The 21,889-nt window shown below is 49.0% G+C and overlaps 1 protein-coding gene across 1 annotated transcript; it reads left to right on the forward strand.

Moving 5' to 3' along the window:
* Positions 1-2,595: 2,595 nt before the first annotated feature.
* Positions 2,596-19,740, forward strand: SUN5 (Sad1 and UNC84 domain containing 5). Its single transcript, XM_004442472.3, has 13 exons — positions 2,596-2,681; positions 4,040-4,098; positions 4,309-4,383; positions 5,434-5,500; positions 6,407-6,468; positions 10,004-10,053; positions 11,412-11,446; positions 12,048-12,156; positions 16,089-16,167; positions 17,064-17,179; positions 17,755-17,922; positions 18,439-18,525; positions 19,609-19,740. The coding sequence occupies exons 1-13, from the start codon at positions 2,596-2,598 to the stop codon at positions 19,738-19,740; spliced, it is 1,125 nt and encodes a 374-aa protein (XP_004442529.3).
* Positions 19,741-21,889: the final 2,149 nt, after the last annotated feature.

Below are 21,889 nucleotides of genomic sequence, written 5' to 3' on the forward strand. Positions count from 1 at the left end.
AGCCATGGTCCTGGTCACACGCTGAGCCCTGACCGTTGTCATAGACTGAGCCCTGATCCCCATCAGACATTGAGCCCTAACTCAAAGGGCAACAGACAAGGGTGTTTATTTTACATGACCCAGTCCTACTACTTAACACCCAGCCTCTCTCCAAATGCACACCCCACTCACAGTGGAGCTAGCCCATCATCTCTTTCTGCGTTCTAAACTCTAGGCTCTGCCTTTGCTATAGGGGGCCCAAGGAACTGTGTGTGCATGTGAAGGAGTTTGTATATACTTGTGTATGAGGGTTATGTATGTGTTTATATGTGTGTGTGGTTGTGTGTGCATAGTTATGTGTACACGTGTATATTAAGTCATAATTACTGGCATCAGAGGAAAGTGTGTGTCTGCATGTGAGTGTGTACATGAAAGGGGCATGTTGACATCTTGGTTTATGTTGTTATAAGCCTGTTGACATGAACCCACATGCATGCAGGTATGGGGAGTCTTGTGTACAGTATGTATACATGGGCTTGTATACTGAGTGTCTGTGGGTCTGTTATGTGTATGGTTTTAGGGGCGTGTGTGTGTGTGTGTGTGTGTGTGTGTGTATGGTGGACTGTTTCCTGGTATTGGGGGGTACGTATATGTGTTTGTGTGTGTACATACACGTGCACACCAGAGGTGATGGCGTGACTGCAGGCAAGGCCCCTCCATTTCTCTTCATGGCTCACCTGGCATAGAGGCACAAGGAGAGCCCTCCCCCACTCCAGAGCCCTCCATGGCTCCCGCTGACTCCACACCAGCCCAAATGCCAAGCACAGAGCCCAGGCCCACCCTGTGCTGGGTCCCCACTCGTGCCCACAGAGCTGACAGAGTCCGCAGACACCACTGAGCTCTCCCCTGACAGGCCACAGCTCACATGGCCAGCCCTGCCTCCCAGCCCGTGCTCGCCTGCCGTACTCTATGGCCAACTGCGCACTCCCTAACATCCTCCTGTTGGCCTCAGTGGGTCCACTGATGCCGAAGACCAACCCTCTGGCCCTCACTGTAGCGGAAGCAAACAGAGACTCCGTGGAGAGGGGCGCAAATATTGAACAAAGCCACTCTCAGTGTTTGCTCTCGGCCTGAACACTTCCTCTTCTCGACATTTCCAGCTCAGGAGACACCGGTGGACAGCCAGCAGACACAAAGGAGGGAGATTCTCACCAGCCCCTCCTCCCTACAGCCATGGCAAGTACGGTTCAGTGGCAACTGCTCCGTGCAAGCTGTTCTGCCAACCACCTCACCCTCATCCCCAGGGATGGGGGCTGGTTCCGCTCACCCTTGTAGCCAGTGCCTGGAACATACCAGATGCTTAATAAGCATTTGCTGAATGAGTAAATGAATGAATGTACAACTGAAAGCTCTTGTAACAATTATAGTGGCAGCATTTAAGGGCTTCCCCTTCACCAAATGTTCTTGTGGGTACTGTATATGTTTCCTATTGCTGCCATAACAAATTACCACAAACTTAGCGACTTAAAACACAAATTTATTATCTTACAGTTCTGGAGGTCATAAGTCCAAAATGGGTCTCCCTGGGCTAAAATCAAGGTATTGGCAGGGCTTTATTCCTTTCTAGAGGCTCTAGAAGAGGATCCATTTCCTTGCCTTCATTCCTTGTCTCATGGCCCTTTCCTCCATCTTCGAAGCCAACAAGTTGGACGGCGTGCTCCCCACGCTGTTATCTCTCTCCTCTTCTGCCTCCCTCTTCCATTTATAAGGACGCTTATCATTACCTTGGGGGGGCCCACCTGGATAATCTAGGCTATTCTCAAGGTCAGCTGATTAGCAACCTTAATCCCACCTGCAAGTTTTAATTCCCCTTTGTTGTGTAACCTAACATTCACATGTTCAGGTTTCAGTCCATGGGCCTCTCTGGCGGACAGTTATTCAGCTAACCACTGGTACTTAGCCTGCAATTTAAGCAACTGCCACCAGGGGGCAAAAGTGAATTCATTTTAGTTTCACAATCTAAATAGGCTCTTCACAGGCGAGATGACAGAAAAAACACAGCCAGACGTTTCCACTCTGTTAGGCTTTTATTTTTCCCTAGTAAAAAATAAACCTTTATTAAAACAACAACACATATACATTATTTTGTGTTATGCAAAATATCTACCAATGAGAAGCTCAGCATTACAAAACACATTCACGTACGACCTAGGAAGGTGGCAAGTCCGGGAAGCTTGGGCAGGAAGCGGTCTGCGAGCAAGAAAAAGCGTAGCCTGATATTGGAGCCTCAGCTCTCGCCCCTTCCCAGCCCCTGAAGCCCTGGCACAATCCTTCCTGTCTTGAGTTCTCAATTTTCCCATGTTAAAAGTGGAAAGCTGGTCAGAATGGGTTCATCCGAGGGGAAATTCCAGGGACAAGCTGGAGACTGGGCGGACCCCTTGCCCCCCTCCCACCTGCTCTGTGAGGTCACAGTGCCCACAGCTCCACCCGACCCGGGCAGATTCCATAAACCTTCCAGGGAACGCTAGGAGGCAGCAACAGCACCAGCCACTGCTTCCTCGCCAACTCCCAGCGAGCGCCCCTCACCACCATTCCCCGTCCCAGAGAAGGAAATCAATGCCACGGTCTTCAAGGAGCCACAGGGACCTGTGTGACCCACCTGAAGATGTGGCCCACACCTGCAGGGATGCCAGGTCCAGGAGGTGAGGACAGCAGCCCCTCCCTCTGCCCAGCCCTTTACAGTTTACAAAACACTGCCTCTCTGCCCTCTCCTTGGAGGTGAGCAGGCATGACTAACTGCACTTTCCAGAGGCAGCAACTGAGGTCAGAGGGGTTTGACAGCAGCCTCCCTCAAGTCTCTGGCCAGGAAGTGATGGAACTGTCATCCTTTCAGCATGTGTTTATTAAGCCCCGACCGTGTGCCAGGCACTGGGCAGAGTTTGGGGAGCACAGTGTTGCACCAGACAGACAGACATGCTCCTGCCCCCGTGGAGCTCACAGTCTAGAGAGGGAGATAGACATTAAACGAGGAAACATGCATCTCTGCCATCGATCTGCTGGAGGCCTCTGGTCGCAGGTGATGGAAGTTCCAGCTCAAAAAGATGCCTACCTCTGGGCCCCCAAAGCAGGGTGTATGTCCCAAGAGGGACAAAACAATCCATTGGGGTGAGGGGAGAAGTTATTAGAACTTCAGCGTATATTTTTTTTTAGCTCATCCTCTTTTAACTTATATTCCTCAGGAATGTAGAGATAAATTCGTACATTTGAAAGAGTAAAGAATATGTTAGCACACTTGGATATATAGATAGGGTATTATATGTATAATTTTTTAATAAATAAACACAGCACAAATACATTGTGGGGTATAATAAAAAGTGTTTGGAGACCACTGCCTTAAGAAATAAAGAAAATTTATCTCACATACCAAGAGGTCCCAAGACGTGGCTGGCTCCAGAGTATGCTAATTCTGCGGTTCTGCAGTGTCACTTAAGACCCAGGTTCCTGCCATCTTTTTGCTCTTCCTATGGCCTCCTCTCGCAGTCACAAGATGGCTACCAGAGTTCCAGGGGTCACACGGAAGCATGGCTGTAGAGGGTCCAAGGAGAGTGGGCATTGCCTCCTGCAGGTCTCATTTTAGCAATGAGAAAACCTTTCCCCTAGTCCCAGACCCCCATACCCACGCCCACCCCTCATCCCCGACCCCTCACCCCTGCGGACTTCCCCATCCTGAGGCAACACAACAAGGGGACTGGGGCACTATAACAGGCTTAGACCAATCAGGATCATCTAAAATCACATAGGGAGGCATAGACAAGGGACCAAAATCAGTCTTCTGCCAGCAAAGGGAGGGAGTGGCTTTGGGGTGACAACCACCTGTGACTGCCACAGCAAACTGAGTCTTTTCCTCAAGAGACCAGGGGTCAGCCAGACCTGGACCTGGCCCTGATTCACAGGCGCGTGGTCTGGGGCAAACTTCTCCGCAGCTCAGTTTCTCAGTCTGGAATGTGACACCACATTCCTTGTCAACTGTAAAATGCGATTGTGAATCTTGTCATCCCAGGGTCATCCAACGAGGCCGGAACACCTGCAGGATGACAGAGGAGCCCCCTCCAAACACAAGTGAGCAGGGAGGGGACAGGGGAGCCCTGGGGTCTTCATGGGCAGCGAGGGGCTGAGGCTCAGCGATGTCAGAGGGGTAACCCAGGGTCACCTGGCAAGGGGCAGGGCAGGGGGCAGGGATGCCTGCACCAACTCTGGGTGCCCCCAGGTGTCTGCAGGGGCCATATCCCAGAGGCTGGCAGTGACGTGACAGCCCTGTGCTCTCTGCAGATGATGCCTTCGTGCTGCCCATCCGCATCAACTCCCCAGCCCCAGGCCTGACTCAGTGCATGCTGGGATGTATGTGTACGTATATACTGAAGAGCCGCCTTGGCCATGAACATGGGCCTCGAGAGAGGGCTCAGCCTCAGGCCGGGCTGACCTGAGGGGGGTAAGGCTGCGCTGGGCTGCAGGGGAGGGAGGGAGCTGCAGGTGGAGCTCTGGAGGTCTTCCCATCAGAGGTGGCAGGGGCATCATTCCAGCCAGCATCTGTAATGGGTGGAGAGAGGAGGTGGGCGGAGACTTGCTGTTTGGAGGAGGAGCTAACTGCCAGTCCTCCCCTGCTCTGCCACCAGCCTGGCCCCTGGACCAGGAGGCCGTGGGTGAAGTCATGGGAACAGTTTGATGCAACTCACCTCATGTCAGGGACACGGATCTGACCACAGCCTAAAGATCGTCATTTACTTCTATGTTCATCCACTCGTCCCTCCACTTATTCATCCTCTCAGTCATTTGTCCAACCATCTGCCCATGTATCCATCTGTTGTAATGTCCGTGCATCCCATTGGTCCATCCATCCATCCATTCACTGAGTCAGCCATCACTTCACCCGTACCTTTATTTGTTAATGTTCACGTCCATCCCGTCATCAACCCGTCCATCCTTCTATCCATCCTCTCATTCTCCCGTCCTCTCATCCATCTTCCTAGCATCCATCTTCCAAGCCACTCTCCTACCCATTCTCCCATCCATCCGTGAGTCCTCCCTCCTGCTCAGCCATCCGGAACCCATACTTTTGGCCTAGCTCCATGCTGGGCGATGCTGGGCACCAGGGACGAACCAGACAAGGACCTTGCCCTTGAGAAGCTCCCAGTGTCTGGGAATGGGCACATCCCAGCCCTTCCATGCTCCTGAGTCACTATCAAGTATCTATTAACTGCCAGCTGCAAGTGGTGCTCACCTATAGGACCCGTACTCACTCCCAGTGGCACTTACCCTTAAGCAGAGCAAGGGGCTGTCCTGGGCTCAACTGGCAAATGGAGAGGCTCTCCCAGCAACAGGGTCTCACCCGCTGCGAGTGGTTGTAGGATGAGAATGAGGGTGTGGCTGCTCACTGCTCTCCTGTCTCCTCCGCAGCCTGGGTCACCTGCCTGGCCTGCTTCCTGAGGACTCAGGCCCACCAAGTTCTGTTCAACACCTGCAGGTGAGCAGGGGCAGGTGAGGGGAGGGTGATGGGGGCGGGGACCACTCAGCTGGTGCCCATGGCAGCCCCCTCACTGGTTTGGACCTCCCCTTGATCACCAGACCAGAGAAGCTATCCCAAACCCGGCTTTTATCAGATCCCCTCACCCCAGAGCCCACTGTGGCTCCCCATTGCTCCCGCACCTGCGCTGGGAGCCCTCTGGAATCCTGCCCCACCCTTCCTTGCCACTGCCCTCATTCTGCTTCCTGCTGTGGGCCCACTGAGCCAGCAAGGCTAGGCTTCTCCCTCCCTGGACCCCCCATTCCTATTCCCACCTCCACTCCTTTGTACACACTGTTCTCCTGCCTGAATGCCCATCCACCCTTTCTCTTTACCCTTCCTGCCCAGGCAAATGCCTCTGAATTCCTGCAGGGCTTTCCACGTCAGTCATTCATTTAAAGTTTACATTCTAAACGTTTCCTTAACGCCTCCTCTGGGCCCAGTCTTGGCCCCCACCACTCACGAGCTCCCAGTCTGGTGGGGAAAGGCAGACACCAAAAAATGCCAAGCTGGGAGTGTTGACTCTGGAGGTCGTAGGAGGAGGGGACATTTCAGCAAAACCCTGAAGGATGCATTCCCCAGGAGAGGAGAGGGGAGGGGACAAACAGTACCTAGACAGAGACAGGGAGTGAGGAGGACGCAGTGACCACTGTGAGCTGATCTCCGATGGCCCCAAGTGCTGGTGTAAGAGCTGTCTTTCCTCTGGGACACTGTGGAGCGACAGAACATGGTCAGCATGTTGGTGAGGGTGTCAGTGCCCAGAGAGGGTCTGTCCCTCAGGGTGGGACAGGGGCAAGGGCCAGGCCGGGACTTGCCAGTCTGTGCAAAGCCTTGCCTCGCCTTGACTACTGCTTCTCTGTCTTCCAGATGCAAGCTACTCTTCCAGAAGCTCATGGAAAAGACAGGTGTTCTGGTCCTCTGTGCTTTCGGTGCGTCTCCAGGGCCCTGCCCCATCCCAGGTGGAGGCATCCCTGGGCTCTCACCCATTCTGGGGAGGGAAAGAGTGAGGGCTCTGGCACTGACTCTGTGACCCTGGGTGAGACACTGCCCCTCTGTGAGCCTCAGTTTCCCCATCTGTCTAATGAGTGTTGCTGTGAGGATTAAATGAAAAGATGGCAAGTTGAAAGCTAGGAAAAGTTTTGAAAACTGTAAAGCTCTCCCCAAACCATGTTATGATAATTATTGTTCCTCTGTCTGAGTTTCTGTGGCTTCCTTCCAGCCACCAGCACCACCGCCCATGTCTTGGCTTTGCTTTCTCAAGCAGAGGAATCTCCTCCCTCCACTCAAGTGTACTGACCTGGGGCCGCGTTGGGGGTGGGGGGCAGGGAGTGAATTTCCTAGGAAATTAGAAATTTCTAGGAAACTTAACCCAACAAATAAGATTTTTAAAAATAATAGCTTTATTGAGATATAATTCACATACAACAAAGATCACTATTTTAAAGTGTATAATTCAGTGGTTATTAGTATATTCACAAAGTTGTGCATCCATCACCACTATCAAATTCCAGTATCTTCACTACCCCAAAAAGAAACTCCCCAGTCCCTGGCAGTCATTCCCCATTCCCCCTCCCCCAGACCTAGGCAACCACTAGTCTGTTCTCTGTCTCTGTAGATTTGCCTATTCTGGACATATCATATAAATGGAATCATATAATGTGTGGTCTTTCTGGCTTCTTTCACTTAGCATAATATTTTCAAAGTTCATCCATGTTGTAGAATATATCAGTATTTCATTCCTTTTTATGGCTGAAATTATTCCATTGTATGGATATGCCACGTTTTGTTTATCCGTTCATCAGTTGATAGATATTAACGTTGTTTCTGCTTTTTGGCTATTATTAATAATGCTGCTATGAAGCTCCCTATAACATTTTTGTACAGCCATGTGTTTTCAGTTCTCTTGGGTGTATATCTAGGCATAGAGTTGCTGGCTCATATGGTAATTCTATGTTTAACTATCTGAGGAATTTTCAAACTTTTTCCAAGGTGGCTGCACCATTTTACATTCCCACCAGTAATGTATGAGGGTTCCAAGTTCTCCACATCCTCACCAACCCTTGTTGTAAAATCTGTCTCTTATTTTAGCCATCCTAGTGGGTGTGAAGTGGTATCTCATTGTGGTTTTTATTTCATTTCCCTAATGACTAATGATGTTGAGCATCTTTTCGTGTGCTTGTTGGCCATTTGTATATCTTCTTTGGTGAAATGGCTATTCAGATCTTTGCCCATTTTTAAATTGAGTTGTCTTTTTATTAATGTTATAAAAGTTCTTTATATAGTCTGGATACAAATCCCTTATCAGATATATGATTTGCAAATATTTTCTCTCATTCCATGGGTTGTCTTTTCGCTTTCTTGATGGTGTCCTTTGCAGCACAAAATTTTTTAATTTGGGTGAAGTCTAATTTATCTATATTTTCTTTTGTCATTTGTGCTTTTGGTGTCACATCCAAGAAACCACTGCCTAACCCAAGGCCATGAAGATTTACTCCCAAGTCCCATGTTTTCTTCTAAAATTTTTATAGTTTTAACTCTTACATTTTGGTCCATGATGCATTTTTTTTTTTTTTTGTGAGGAAGATCAGCTCTGACCTAACATCCATGCCAGTCCTCCTCTTTTTGCTGAGGAAGACTGGCCCTGGGCTAACATCCGTACCCATCTTCTACTTTTTATGGGACACCACCACAACATGGCCTCACAAGCAGTGCGTCAGTGCGCGCCCGGGATCTGAACCTGGACCACCAGCAGTGGAGCACGCGCACTTAACCACTAAGCCATGGGGCCGGCCCCCGATGATGCATTTTTTTTTTTTAAAGTTTTTTTTTTTTTAAAGATCTTATTTATTTTATTTTTTCCCCCCAAAGCCCCAGTAGATAGTTGTATGTCATAGCTGCACATCCTTCTAGTTGTTGTATGTGGGACTCGGCCTCAGGATGGACGGAGAAGTGGTGCCTCGAAGCGCACCCGGGATCCGAACCCAGGCCACCAGCATTGCAGCGCGCGCACTTAACCACCAAGCCACAGGCCCGGCCCCCGATGATGCATTTTTGAGTTAATTTTTGCATACGATGTGAGGTATCATTCTTCATTCTTCATTCTTTTGAATATAAACAACCAATTGTTCCAACACAATTTATTGAAAAGACTATTCTTTCCCTGATTGAGTGGTCTGGCACCTTATTGAAAATCCATTGACCATAAATGTGAAGGTTTATTTCTGGACTCTCAGTTCTGTTCCATTGATCTGTATGCCCATCTGTTTGCCAGTCCAGTTACCACCCTCGATTGATTGCTATAGCTTTGTAGTAAGTTTTTAAATCTAGAAGTGCGAATCCTCCAGCTTTGTTCTTTTTAAGATTATTTTGGCTGTTATGTGTGCCTTACATTTCAATACGAATTTTAGGATCAACTTTTCCATTTCTGCAAAAAAGGCCATTGGGATTTTGATAGGGATTGCGTTGATCCGAAGATGAATTTGGGGAGTACTGTCGCCTTAACCATATTAAGTCTTCCAATCCATGGACACGGGCTATCTTTCCATTATTGATGGATATCTCCATGTCTTTAATTTCTTTCGACGATGTTTTGTAGTTTTCAGACTGCAAGTTTTGCACTTCTTTTGGTAAATTTATTCCTAAGTATTTTATTCTTTGAGATGATATTGTAAACGTAATTGTTTTCTTAATTTCATTTTCAGATTACTCCTTGCTAGTGTTCAGAAATGCAATGGATTCTTGTACACTGACCTTGCATCCTGCAACCTGGCTGAGCTCATCTATCACTTCTGACACTGGGCAAGACACCCAGTCTCAGACATTTTAGGATTCTATATGAAGATCACGTCATCTGCCTTTTTTTTTTCCTCGACTGATTAAACTCCAGGACGATGTTTGATAGAAAGGGCAAGAGCGGACATCCTTGTCCTGTTCCCAGTCTTAGGAAGAAAACATCCAGTCTTTCACCATGAAGTATGATGTTAGCTGTGGGTTTTTCACAAATGGCCTCTAACAGATTGAGGAAGTTCTGTTCTATTCTTGGTTTGTTGAGTGTTTTATCAGGAGCAACAAACAGGTTTTAAAGGCTTTTAATGATGGCTTCAACGGTGGTAATTCAGGCAGCAGAGAGATCATAAAATGCAGACGAGACCAGCTGCTTTTCTTCTCTTCGCCAATTATCCCCAGTAGGATTGGGACAGGAGAGGGCGAGGAAACATGGATTATTTGGTTTATGCAAGACACTCTGTGTACATGATATCATTCAATCACGAAGTAGATATTACTGTTACTCCCATTTTACAGAGGAGGAAACTGAGGTCTGGAGGGACTAAGTAAATTCTCCTGAAGTTTCACAATGCTAGTAAGTGGCAAAGCTGGTATTTGAACCCAGATGCCTTAACTGCAGAGCCTAAGCCCGTAACCTTTCATCTTAAATGGCTCCTTCTCATTCTCCCGGCCCCACAGGATTCTGGGTGTTTTCTATGCACTTACCGACCAAAATGGAAGTCTGGCAGGTGAGTGTGTGCTCTCTTCAGGCCCCACTGCTGACTGGCCTCATCCCAACCAGTCAGTGTCACCTCCATAAGTTCCTGTTACTCTCACCACATCTGGACCCTAATCAGTTCCTGACTCATCCCAGCTCCAAATCTCTGCCTTTGTCATGCCACCCACCTGGATTCATCTCTCCTGCCAAAATGTGACTCTCAAAGACCAGATGCAATAGTCCCTCCTCCAGGATGCCTCTCCTGTCACTCACTCACAGAGGCGACCCATTTCTCCCTCATCAAGGCTCCCACCTAAAGTGAAGACAGGGAACACATTTCTGTCTCTACTCAAGGCAGTTTGTTCTTCTGCTCAAACGAGATGAGACCATTTGCTTTGTGGTTCCTGGGGAGGAAGGAGGAGCTAATCAGTGGCCAGAGCTCTCTGTCTGAGGACAGCAGAGTCTCAGAAGGCCTAGAGAGAAAGAGGATCTGATAGGTCTGTCCCTCCCTCTTCTCTTCTTCCCTTATGGACTCCTTCATATCCTTCAAGATCCAGCTAAAATATCATCACCTCCAGAAACACTCAGGGAGAGGTGGTCACATTCCCCTCTCTCTTCCCGCAATTTTCTGTAATCACGAATGCAATTTTCTGTAAGTATGACTATTTCCCCAACTGTACTGGGACCTCTTGAAGGCAGAACCAGGTCTTATTCATTCCAGCAATATCCACCCCTGGGCCAGGCACAGGATCGCCACTATCAATGTTGGATGACTGGATGGCCAGATGGGAGTGTCAATGGAGGGAGAATGGATGAAAGGATGGAAATGAGGGATGTAGGAATGAGGGAAAGTGGATGAGGGGATAGATGGATGGACAAATGGAAGAGTGTATGGATGAGAGAATTGGTGGATGGGAGGGCAGATGGGATATATGGGTGGGTAAATGGATGGATGGATGGGTGGGTGGGTGGATGGATGGATGGATGGATGGATGGATGGATGGATGGATGGTTGGTTGAATGGGAGGGTAGATAGATGGGAGGGTGGATTGACTGATGAGAAGGTCGATGGATAAGGTAAAGTAGGTGGGTTGGAGGGTAGACTGATGAGGAAGGTTGGATAAATAAAGGAGTAAATGGATGGGAAAGGGTGGATGGATGGGAGTGGATGGGCAGGAGGATAGATGAATGTGGAAGTAGGTGGATGGATAAAAAAGAGGGTAAATTGGATTTCGGATAAATGGTAGGTGGGTGCATGGACAGAAGAGCAAATAGGAAGTTAGATGAATGGATGGATTTATGATGTGAGAGAATGGATGGATGAAGCTCTACTGGGCCGAGATTAGGCCATCTGAAGGAGATCCCTTGCTTTCCTCAACACCCTACCAGGATGACAGCATAACTAGTCCACTGCAGAGCTTGAGGTAAGAAGAAGCTGCTAAATAGTCCTATTATCACCTAAAAACCAGAGCTATAGCCAGGACCTGGTATGTATTGACTAAGAGTGTGGGCTCTGTGGTCAGACCAACCTGGGTTTTAATCCCAGCCCCCATACTTCCTACCTGGTTAACCTTATGCAAGTTCACTTCACCTCTCTGGGCCTTTGACTCCTCGTTTATGAGATGAGGCATAACACCCACCTTGCTCTGGGTAATTATGAGTATTAAAGAAGATGTAAACTATCTTAAATAGCTCCTGGCCCATAGTTAGTGCTCAGCAAATGGTAGCTGAGAAGAAATTTTAACCAACAAGATACCACCTGGTGGCAGCATCCTTAATTGCAGACAAAATACTCAGGAATATTTGGAAGGAATGAGCCAGGTTTAAGCATATTCCATACAGGAGGAAGAGCATGGGAAATGTTTTAGAGATAAGAACCTGCTGGGTATGTCGAGGGATGGGCCCAGGAGAATGGAAAAATGTGAAGCTAGTTCTTTGTGGGCTGACTGCCAAAGGTAGAAGCTGAGGGTAACACCAGCAGCATCACAAATCAGTCAGGCTGTGTTCTCACTCCTTCCTCATTAGGATGTACCAGGAGAAGGTGCGACATCACACTGGGGAAATCCAGGACCTCCGAGGTAGCATGAACCAGCTCATTGCCAAGCTCCAGGAGATGGAAGCCATGTCAGATGAGGTGAGATGCTGGCCATTCTGCCCCCAAACACCTAACCTCTCTTTGTTTGATGCCCTGTTTTCTATACCCAAAGTTTTGGTGGAGCACATCCCCCAATAACTTCCTGGAAAAGAATGAAATAAGTTATATTTATTTTTTTAGAACTTGCATGTTTGACAATGTCTTTATTTTACCTTTGCACTTGATGATAGTTTGGCTGGGTATAGAAATCTAGATAGGAAATAGTTTCCTCTGAGAATTTTGAAGGAAGTCCACTGTTGTGTTCTAGTTTAAACTGTTGCTGTCGAGAAGTCTAATGGCACTCTTACTATGGGCCTTTGAGTGTAGTCTGTTTTTTATTCCTGGGAATTTGTAGGATATTCTTTTTGTCCCCAATGTTCTATATTTAACTTGTTTGAGGGGTTGCTGAGTTTATTGAATCTATGGGTTGATGTTTTTCAATAGTTTTGGAAAATTCTTAGCTATTATCTCTTGTAAGATTTCTTCTCCCCCATTATCTATCTCCTCTGCTAGAACTGCAATTACATCTATGCTAGACCTTTAGAGTGTGCTCCACATAATTCCTGTGCTATTACCTGGTTTGTTTGTTTTTTCATTCTTTTTCTCTATATGCTTAAGTTTTGATATTTTCTATTCACATTTCTTCCGGTTCACTAATACTCCTGTATTCTGTTCTGTCCAATCTACTATTCAATCTTTCCATTAAGTTCTTAATTTCATATATTACATTGTTTCGTTCTAGAATATACGTTTGATTCTTTTTCATACATTTTAATTCTATCATGAAACTCTACAACATTTTATCTATCTTGTCCATCTTTTCCTTTATTTTATTTAACATATTGGTCATAATTATATTAAAATCCTCGTCTACTAAATCCAATAATTGGATCCTCTATGGTCTCCTTCTATTGTCTGTCTTTTCTTTGGGATATCAATCATACAGTCTTGCCTCTTCATGTCCAGTAGTTTTTTAGTGTTTTCTGAACATTGTAAACAAAAGAGCTGTAGATGCTCCACATAATTATAACTTCTACAAGAGAGAGTTCCCCCTTTTCTTTGTAAGGAAGATGAAGTACACTGATCACTTCTGTGAAGACATGATTTGAGCTGGTTCAGACCTGGATGGCAATTTTTATAAGAGTTAGTCAGGGGTTTTCAGGTTAACCCTTTAGCCTCCCGCCCATGCAGCTTCAAAAATTTGGTAAGTGTCTTGATGGAGAAGCTTGACCGTATGTTTGAGGCCTCTCGGGTCTCCAATTATGTCTCCCAGCCCTGCATGAGTGTGAAATCTCTGACCCCAGTGGCAGCCTTCTCTGCCAGGGGCAAGCTCGGATTCTCAGCCTCTAGTTGTGCCCATCATTGGTTTAGTGCCCCTGGGTGAAGTGCAGCTGTAGCTACTGGGTATTGATGCATCACTTCTTCTAGGGCAGCTGTTCTCAAAGTGCGGTCCCCATACCAGGCGCATCAGCATTACCTGGGAAAATGTTAGAAATTCAAATTAATGGGCCCCACCCAGACCTACTGAATCATACACTTTGAAGATGGGAACCAACCATATGAGTCTCAACAAGCCCTGCAGTGATCCTGACACATACTAAGGAGAATCACTGTCTTGGGGCTTTCATCTCTTGTTCGTTTTGCTTTGGCACCTCTCCCTCAGAGATGCTTGGTTTCCTCGGCATTGTGAGACTGGGAAGTTGTGCTCTGCCGTTCAGGAGATTTCAAAGCTCTTTAGCTTCTTAGCTAGTCTTAAGTTTCAGTTAACATCTTATGGAGAAAACTGGCCATATTTGAGGCTCCTCAAGTCTCCAATTTCTTCCCCTTAGCCCTTGTGACTGTTAAACACTTGACTGTTTTCTCCTTCACCAGCAGCAGCCCCTTGTCTGGCCTATGCCCAGAGCCTCAGCCCATGCCCAGAATCGTCGAATGCTCCCAAGGATTAAAAAAAAATTGTCAGCACGTTGCAGAATCATTCTCCCTTCTCTAGAGTTTTAGTCCATCTGGACCTCGTTGCTTCCATAGCTCAGTGATGACTTTAGAATGTGATTTAGTAAACTCTCTGGCTTTTTGTAGTTGTTTTCAGAGGGATCATTGGTCCTCTGCAACTCACTACATCTTACTTGGAAGCCTTACATCTTACCCTACATCTGAAATGTCATGATAGTGTGCCCACGGACTGGCCCCCTTGGGGCCTTTTCTATGGGGAATCTCACGTCCTTTAGTCCTAAGAATTAATGTCCTTTAATCATGTGATTAGATGCATGATATTCCCCCTGGCTCCGGTTGCTCTATTCTCATTTTTGAAACTCCTATTATTTGAATATCAAACTCCTGAACTAATCCTCTGGCTTTTTTTCTTTTGTCCCCATTTTCCTCTATTTGTCTTTTTGTTCTACAGTAGGGAAAATATTTTCGGCTTTATCTACCAAAACTTCTACTGAGTTTTTCATACCTGCTAACGTATTCTGAATTCCTAAGAATTTTCTTTCTGTGCTCTGGGTGTTCCTTTTCATAGAATTCTATTCTTGTTTCATGGATGCAATATCTTTTCTTACCTTCTGGAGCTCAGGCTGGTCATCAACGTCTCTGAGCCTCAGTTTCCACATCAACAAAATAGAGTCATAATCAGTGGCCCGTAACACTCTAGCTATTGTTTTAGTTACTACTGCTGCATAACCAACCACCCCAAACCTTAGTGGTGTGAAACAACCATCTGGTTATGCTCAGAGATTCCGTGGGTCAGGCACTCAGATAGGCCACAGTGGGGATGGTTTGTCCTTGCTCCGTGATGTCCGGGGCCTCAGCTGGGAAGGCTTGAAGGCTGGGGGTGACCTGACAGCTGGGATTGGAATCATCTGGAGGTGTCTTCACTCACATGTCTGGAGGTTAATGCCGGCTGTCAGCTGGGAACTCAGAGCTGTTGACGAAAGTACCCGAGTGTGGCCTCTCCATGTAGCATGGGCTTCCTCACAACATGGCGGCTGGCTTCCAAGAGCGAGAGTCCCCAGAGAACCAGGCAGTGCTGTATCACCTTTGAGGACTTAGCCCAGAAGTCACACAGCATCCTTCTGCCATAGTCACAGACCCACTCAGACTGATGGGGAGGGAAGAGCATCAAAGTCACATTGAAAGAAGAGTGTGGAATGGGAGTTCTTGTTGCAGCCATTTTTGGAAAATACAATCTGACACAGCTGTGAAAAGTCTAATAAAAATAATAACCAGCATTTATTGAGCACGGACTGTGCTAAGTGCTCTGCAGTCTTTATCTGGCAATAGAGTGTAGCGGCCAAGAACCTGAACTCTGGAACCGAACTGCCTGGCTCTGCCTCTTACCAGCTGTGTGACCTTGGACAAGTTTCCCTTTTGTGCCTCAGTATTCTCATCTTTAAAATGGGGATGATAATAGTACATGCCTCCGAGGGTTGCTGTGAAGGGATAAGAGTGAACATGTGTGAAGGTGAGGACAGTCCTGGCGCATAGGAGCGGCTTTGCAAGTCTTAGCTCTAATCCTCACAACGGTGGGAGGGGGGTGTGATTATCGTCCCCACCTTACCGACAAAAAAATCGAGACTCAGAGGGGCAGGAACTAGCCCAAAGCCCCACAGCAGTAAAGGTCTGTCTGACTGCAGGCCCCTTGCCCCTAACTTCACTGAGACCCCTGGGCCCACGTGTGACACCCTGTTACAGTGGGTGTGAAGCACTGAGGAAACCAGTGGGTGGGATGGGGGCGGCCCTGGGTCCCCTGGGCTTCCTCAGAGTATAGTGACTGGTGGTCCTGTGCGTGGACCAGCCACAGCTTCCAGGGGCAGGGGGAAGCAGTTGGGGACAAGAGGGTGTCCCGCAGCCACCCATCACCTGGCAAACACATGTGTGGACCACGATCTGTAAGAACACACCCACACAACAGCTTCTGTTTTCTGCCTTCTTAGCAAAAAATGGCCCAGAAAATAATGAAGGTGATACACGGAGACTACATTGAAAAGCCGGATTTTGCCCTAAAGTCTATAGGTAAGCGAACCCCCTTCACCAGTCAGCCCACCTCTAGTTTCCTCAGAAACTCTTCGGAGGGTGGATTTCAGTTCTGGTCTGGTGTACCCTCAGCTACCAGGAAGTTCATCTTCAGAGCTGACCTCTGCTCTCCAGCTGATTTTCTTGCTACAGTTTTCTCTAACGGGGGTTGAGGCAGAGAGGGGGAGGTGTGGCAAGGAAGTGCCAACCCCAGATCCCCCACCGCCCCTCCCTCCCCCATCCTCCAAACCTAGAGGTCAGCAGGGCCGTCCCTGCCCCGGTGGAGGAGACTGACCACCTAAACAAACCAACACAGGCCCAATTACAGTCAGGAATTGGTGCTTCAGAAAAATAAAGCAGGTGGCTGGGATAGAGGGGACCTGGGCAGAGGGGTGCGGAGGACACTTGGGTTGAGACCCGGTGAGGAGGGAACGGCTATGAAGGTGCCCCTGTGAGGATGCACGGGAGGAGGTGACGGGGGGCCCAGCTGACCTAGGCACCCCCCAGGCTCAACGAGATGTGGGGTCAGAGGGCGTTAGCTTGACCTCTTAGGGCCAGAGCCCCTCCTCTGTGGAATGGGGACAATAACAGCTGTAGTAATAATAACAAGGCTGACATGAGTGAGTGCAGACTCTGCTCAGGTGTCACTGGAAAACACTTTGGTGTATTAACTCATTTCAACCCCACAACAACACTATGAAGTAGATGCTATCATTACTACTATTATTGTTACTATTATTGCTCCCATTTCCCCGAGGAGAACACTGAGGTCCAGAGAGGGCCAGTGACTCATCCAAAGTGCTTGCCGGGTACATAGTCAGTGCCCGATCAGTGAGGTTCCCCTCCACCAGGCAGAAGCCGGGGTGCTCGGCTGAGAACCCCCTCCTCCCACACAGGGGCCTCCATTGACTTCGAGCAAACATCCGCCACATACAACCACGACAAGGCTCGCTCCTACTGGAACTGGATCCGTCTGTGGAATTACGCCCAGCCCCCGGACGTGATCCTAGAGGCAGGGGGAACGGGCCAGGGGAGAGCGGCAGGGGTGTGGTCAGGGGTCTGGGGGCAGGAGCTCAGAGCAGGGGTTGGAGTGAGAGCAAAGGGAGTGGGGCCTGGGGCGGGGCAGGGGTGGGAGCAGGAGACAGAGACAGGGCAGGAGGAGGAGGAAGGGGGCAATTGACGGGGGCGGGGGGGCGCTGGGAAGAAGTCAGGGGGCAAGGGCAGGAGGCGAGAACAGACAGCAGGGACCACTCGGGGGCTGGGCAGGAGCCGGGGATAGGCACAGGGGCAGGGACGGCCTGCTTTGGCACAGGAAGGGACCCCACCCAGCCCTCAAGATTTGAGGGTCAGGGAGCCCTCAGGACCCCCAAGCAGGCCCCTGCCCTCAGGGGTGAGGGGAAGGCTCATCCTTGCTTCCTGAAGTCAGGGGAGCTTCCTGGAGTTGGCAGCACTCGAGCCAAGCTTTGTAGACAGAAAGGATCTGTCTCATCCGGGGGGCCGAGGAGGTCCAGGGGAGCCGGGGCAGGATGAGGAACCCGCCCTCACCCACCCCCCCAGCACAGCCCCCATTGCGCCTGCCCCTTCCAGCCCAACGTGACACCAGGCAACTGCTGGGCCTTCTCGGGTGACCGTGGCCAGGTGACCATCCAGCTGGCCCAGAAGGTCTACCTGAGCAACCTGACGCTGCAGCACATCCCCAAGACCGTCTCACTGTCAGGCAGCCTGGACACCGCGCCCAAGGACTTCGTCATCTACGTGAGCTCGCCGGGCAGAGCAATGCTTAGCTAAGGGCCAGCCTCCTCGCGGCGGTGTTCCAGGCACTGGGATAAACTGTGCCCGCACAACTCATGAGGCTGGATGGGCCGGACGAGGCTTTGCCAAGGCTGGGAATGGCCAGGGTCAGGGTCAGATCGCAGCCTTCGAGGGTACGGGATAAACAGCTACTCTGTTTCATCCCAAGCTTTTCAGAGCCTATTTAGTCACCAGAGACCACTGAGCCTCCATTTTACTGATAAGGAAACCGAGGTCCAGAGAAGGGTTAGGGAAACACCCAAATCCTGCACGTCAATGACAGAGCTGGAAGTAGACCCTCAGCCTCTGACTCCCAGTCCAGGGCTCCTTCCTGTCCATTACTCTGTGCTGCAGTGGACCGGTGCCCAGAGAGGCAGGGAACCCCCATCCCGGGAGGTGTGAAGTCCCGGCTGGAGAGGGGAGACACCCGCTGAAGGCCCTGCCGGTACCTGACCTTCCTCCTCGGTTCTGATCCCACAGGGCGTGGAGGGCTCCCCCAGGGAGGAGGCATTCCTGGGGGCCTTTCAGTTCCAGCCAGAAAACATCATTCAGACGTTCCAGCTGCAGGTACCTGAGAAAAGCTGCCCGTGTTGAGCACCTACTGAATGCACACTGTGTGCAGGGCTTTACCCAAGGTCCCCACTTCGTCCCCCAACAGCCCCAGGAGGTGCACAACTGTCATGAACCCACTTGACAGACGAGGAAACTGAGGCTCAGAGTGATGGACCCGCTGCCCAGGGTCGAGAGCAGGACCCTGAGGAGACCCAGCCGGCCTCCGGCAGGCCCCCATTTGCCCGACCTGCCCGGGCGCCCCCCCACTGCGTTTCCTCCTGGGGACAGCAGACGTTGAGCAGGACAGGCCCGTTGGGCTGGGGTTGCTGGCTTCAAACTTAGAGGCTCCACACTGGGAGGCCCCACAATCAGCACCTGGTCCCACCTGACCCCGAGGCCTGGAGAGGCAGGAGCTGAGGACAGAAGCAGGACAGGAGCGGGGCTGCTGGAATGGCCCTGAGACTTGGCGAGATGTCTAGCCTGGCAATCAGGCCGACAGTGGCCCGATACCGACCCAGCCACAAATTCTGCGTGATCTGGGCCATTCCCTTCCTCTTTGGGCCTCAGTTTCCCCTTCAGTTAATCCCTGGGAGGTTGAGACCATCCAGGAGACCTCGGAGGCCAAGGCCCCCCTTTTGGCACTGGGAAGGGAGCGTAAAAACACAGGCTCCATCCCCTCTCGAGGGGCAGAAAGGGGAGAGGCTGCACAGACCGAGCCTCCACTGTGTGCCCCAAGATCTGCTTTCGCGCTCACAGCAGCCCTGGGAAGCAGATATTACCACTCCCATCTCACAGAGCGGGAAATTGAAGCCTAGAGACAGGCAGTGGTCTGCCCAGGGTCCCACAGCGTATACGTGCCAGGGCCCCACGTCTGGGACAGCTTCCCAGTCACAGTATGTCTGTCCTTCTGGCCTCAGCACCTTCCATCCCCGCCCCAGAACGTCAGCTTGCTATGTGGCCTTGGGACAGTCCATTCCCCTCTCTGAGCCTCAGTTTCCCCACCTGTGAAATGGGTCCCTTCCACTCACAAACGCCCCTCTAGCAGACCGAGTGGGGGCCCCTGGGGTGAGGCCCCATGTCTGTGACCCTCTCTTCCAGAACCAGCCCGCTCGGAATTTTGATGCAGTCAAGGTGAAGATTTCAAGCAACTGGGGGAATCCGCGATTCACCTGCCTGTACCGCGTGCGCGTGCACGGCTCTGTGACCCCGCCCAGAGAGCCACCCAGCTAGAGCCCCTGCCCCGAGAGAGATTAAAGTTTATTCTTCATGCCTCAGCCCAAGTCTGTGCGTCTTTGGCCCCAAAGAGTGAGAGAGGGTTAGCATTTGACGTCTGAGGACACGGTTAGCAATTATTGATCACAATTATTGATGCTGGGCACCCTGGCACCCTCACAACAGCCCCATGAGGCCCCATTTCACAGGGGAGAGTGAAGCCTCCAAGCAATGAGGTGACCTGCCAGAGGTCACAGCCAGTAAAGGGTGGCACCAGGCTTCAAACCCAGGCAGTCTGACTGGCCTCACGTTGAGCTCTGCCCCTGACCCAGGTATAACCTTGGACAAGACCCAGCCCTTTCAGGGTCTCAGTCTCCCCGTCTGCACAACGGGGATGGGATTACTACTGTTGTATCAGATGGGATGGGAAATGGGAAGTCCCATACCTCCCCACCTTGGAGTGTTTCAACATCATAACAGACAATTTACTGTGTGGCATTAGGCAGGACACATGCCCTCTCTGGACCTCAGTTTTTCCAAGTATAAACATTTCTGTTCCATTTTGTGCATCAAAGAACAATATCAACAAAGTAAAAGGCAACCCACAGAATGGAAGAAAATATTTGCAAATCATATATCTGAGAAGGGATTAATATCCAAAATATATAGAGAGCTGCTAAAACTCAACAACATAAAAAAAAACCCGATCAAAAATGGGCAAAGGACTTGAATAGACATTTCTCCAAAGAAGATATACAAATGGCCAACAAGCAGATGAAAAGATGCTCAACGTCACTGATCACTAACGAAATGCGAATCAAAACTGCAATGAGCTATCACCTCACACTCATTAGGATGGCTGCTATCAAAAAAAAAAAAACACACACAGAAAGTAATGTGTTGATGAGGATGTGGAGAAATTGGAACGCTTGTGCTCTATTGGTGGGAATGTAAAATGGTACAGCGCTGTGGAAAACAGTATGGCAGTTCATCAAAAAATTAAAAATAGAATTACCGTATGATCCAGCAATCCCACTTCTAGGTATGTTCCCAAAGACTTGAAAACAGGGTCTCAAAGAGATATTTGCACACCCATGTTCCTAGCAGCATATTCACAATAGCCAAAATGTGGAAGCAACCCAGGTGTCCATCGATGGATGAATGGATAAACAAAACGTGGTATATGCACACAATGGAATACTACTCAGCCTTAAAGTGGAAGGAAATTCTGACATTGGGTACAACACTGATGAACCTTGAGGACGTTATGCTAAATGAAATAAGCCAGCCACAAGAAGACAAACAAGGTGTCATTCCACTTATATGAGGTACCTAGAGCAGTCAAATTCATACAGAGTAGAGTGGTGGCTGGCAGAGGCTGGGGGTAGGGGGAATTGAGAGTTAGCATTTTTTTTTTTACATTTTATTTATTGATTTATTTTTTATTGATTTATTTTTATTTATTGCAGTAACATTGGTTTATAACATTGTATAAATTTCAGGTGTACATCATTATACTTCTATTTCTGCAAAGACTACATCATGTTCACCACCCAAAGTTAGCATTTAATGGCTACAGAGTTTCAGTTTTACAAAATGGAGTTATGGTAATGGATGGTGGTGATGATTGCACAATTTTTTTAATGTATTTAATACCACTGAACTGTACACTTAAAAATGGTTAAGATGGTAAATTTTGTTATATGTATTTTACCACAATAAACAAAATTGAAAAACGTTATAGAATACCTTAAATCCTGTAAAGGAGAAAATCTAGGATACTTTGGAAACATTATAAGAAAATCCTATAAATTCTGATAGCACGCTCCTATTACTATTAGAAACGCAGATGTAAATTTTTTTAAGTTTCTGTTCCCCAAACGAGTCAACCATATTTTGCGTGCGTGATCTTCGCTGTAGCTGAGTCCCCCCTGTTCCAGGATTCACTTGAGAGCTTACAGAATTGCTAAAAAGAAGTATCTCCTGCCAGTGTCTACAGTGACTCGGCCCACGGAGCTCTCAGCACAGAGCATGGCACAGTAGGTGCTGGGTAAATGATCACCAAGGTTACTGTCGACCTCCGGCGAGTGATAGGAGGCCCAGGCCTCCAGGAGGGGGTGACGCCGCCCCTAAGCAGGGTCCCAGAGCGGGGCAGGCTGGCCAAGCA

This window comes from Ceratotherium simum, chromosome 21, assembly GCF_057802395.1.
Source record: "Ceratotherium simum simum isolate JZ-2026a chromosome 21, ASM5780239v1, whole genome shotgun sequence".
In the NCBI taxonomy this organism is placed as follows: Eukaryota; Metazoa; Chordata; class Mammalia; order Perissodactyla; family Rhinocerotidae; genus Ceratotherium; species Ceratotherium simum.

Bases quoted from the DNA above. Each gene is read 5' to 3' on its own strand.
- SUN5 (XM_004442472.3), top strand. From the start codon at position 2,596: ATGCCACGGTCTTCAAGGAGCCACAGGGACCTGTGTGACCCACCTGAA. The intron at 4,384-5,433 runs GTACGTATATAC...TCTCCTCCGCAG, and splicing joins GTGCATGCTGGGATGTATGT to CCTGGGTCACCTGCCTGGCC. The intron at 6,469-10,003 runs GTGCGTCTCCAG...CCGGCCCCACAG, and splicing joins TCTGGTCCTCTGTGCTTTCG to GATTCTGGGTGTTTTCTATG.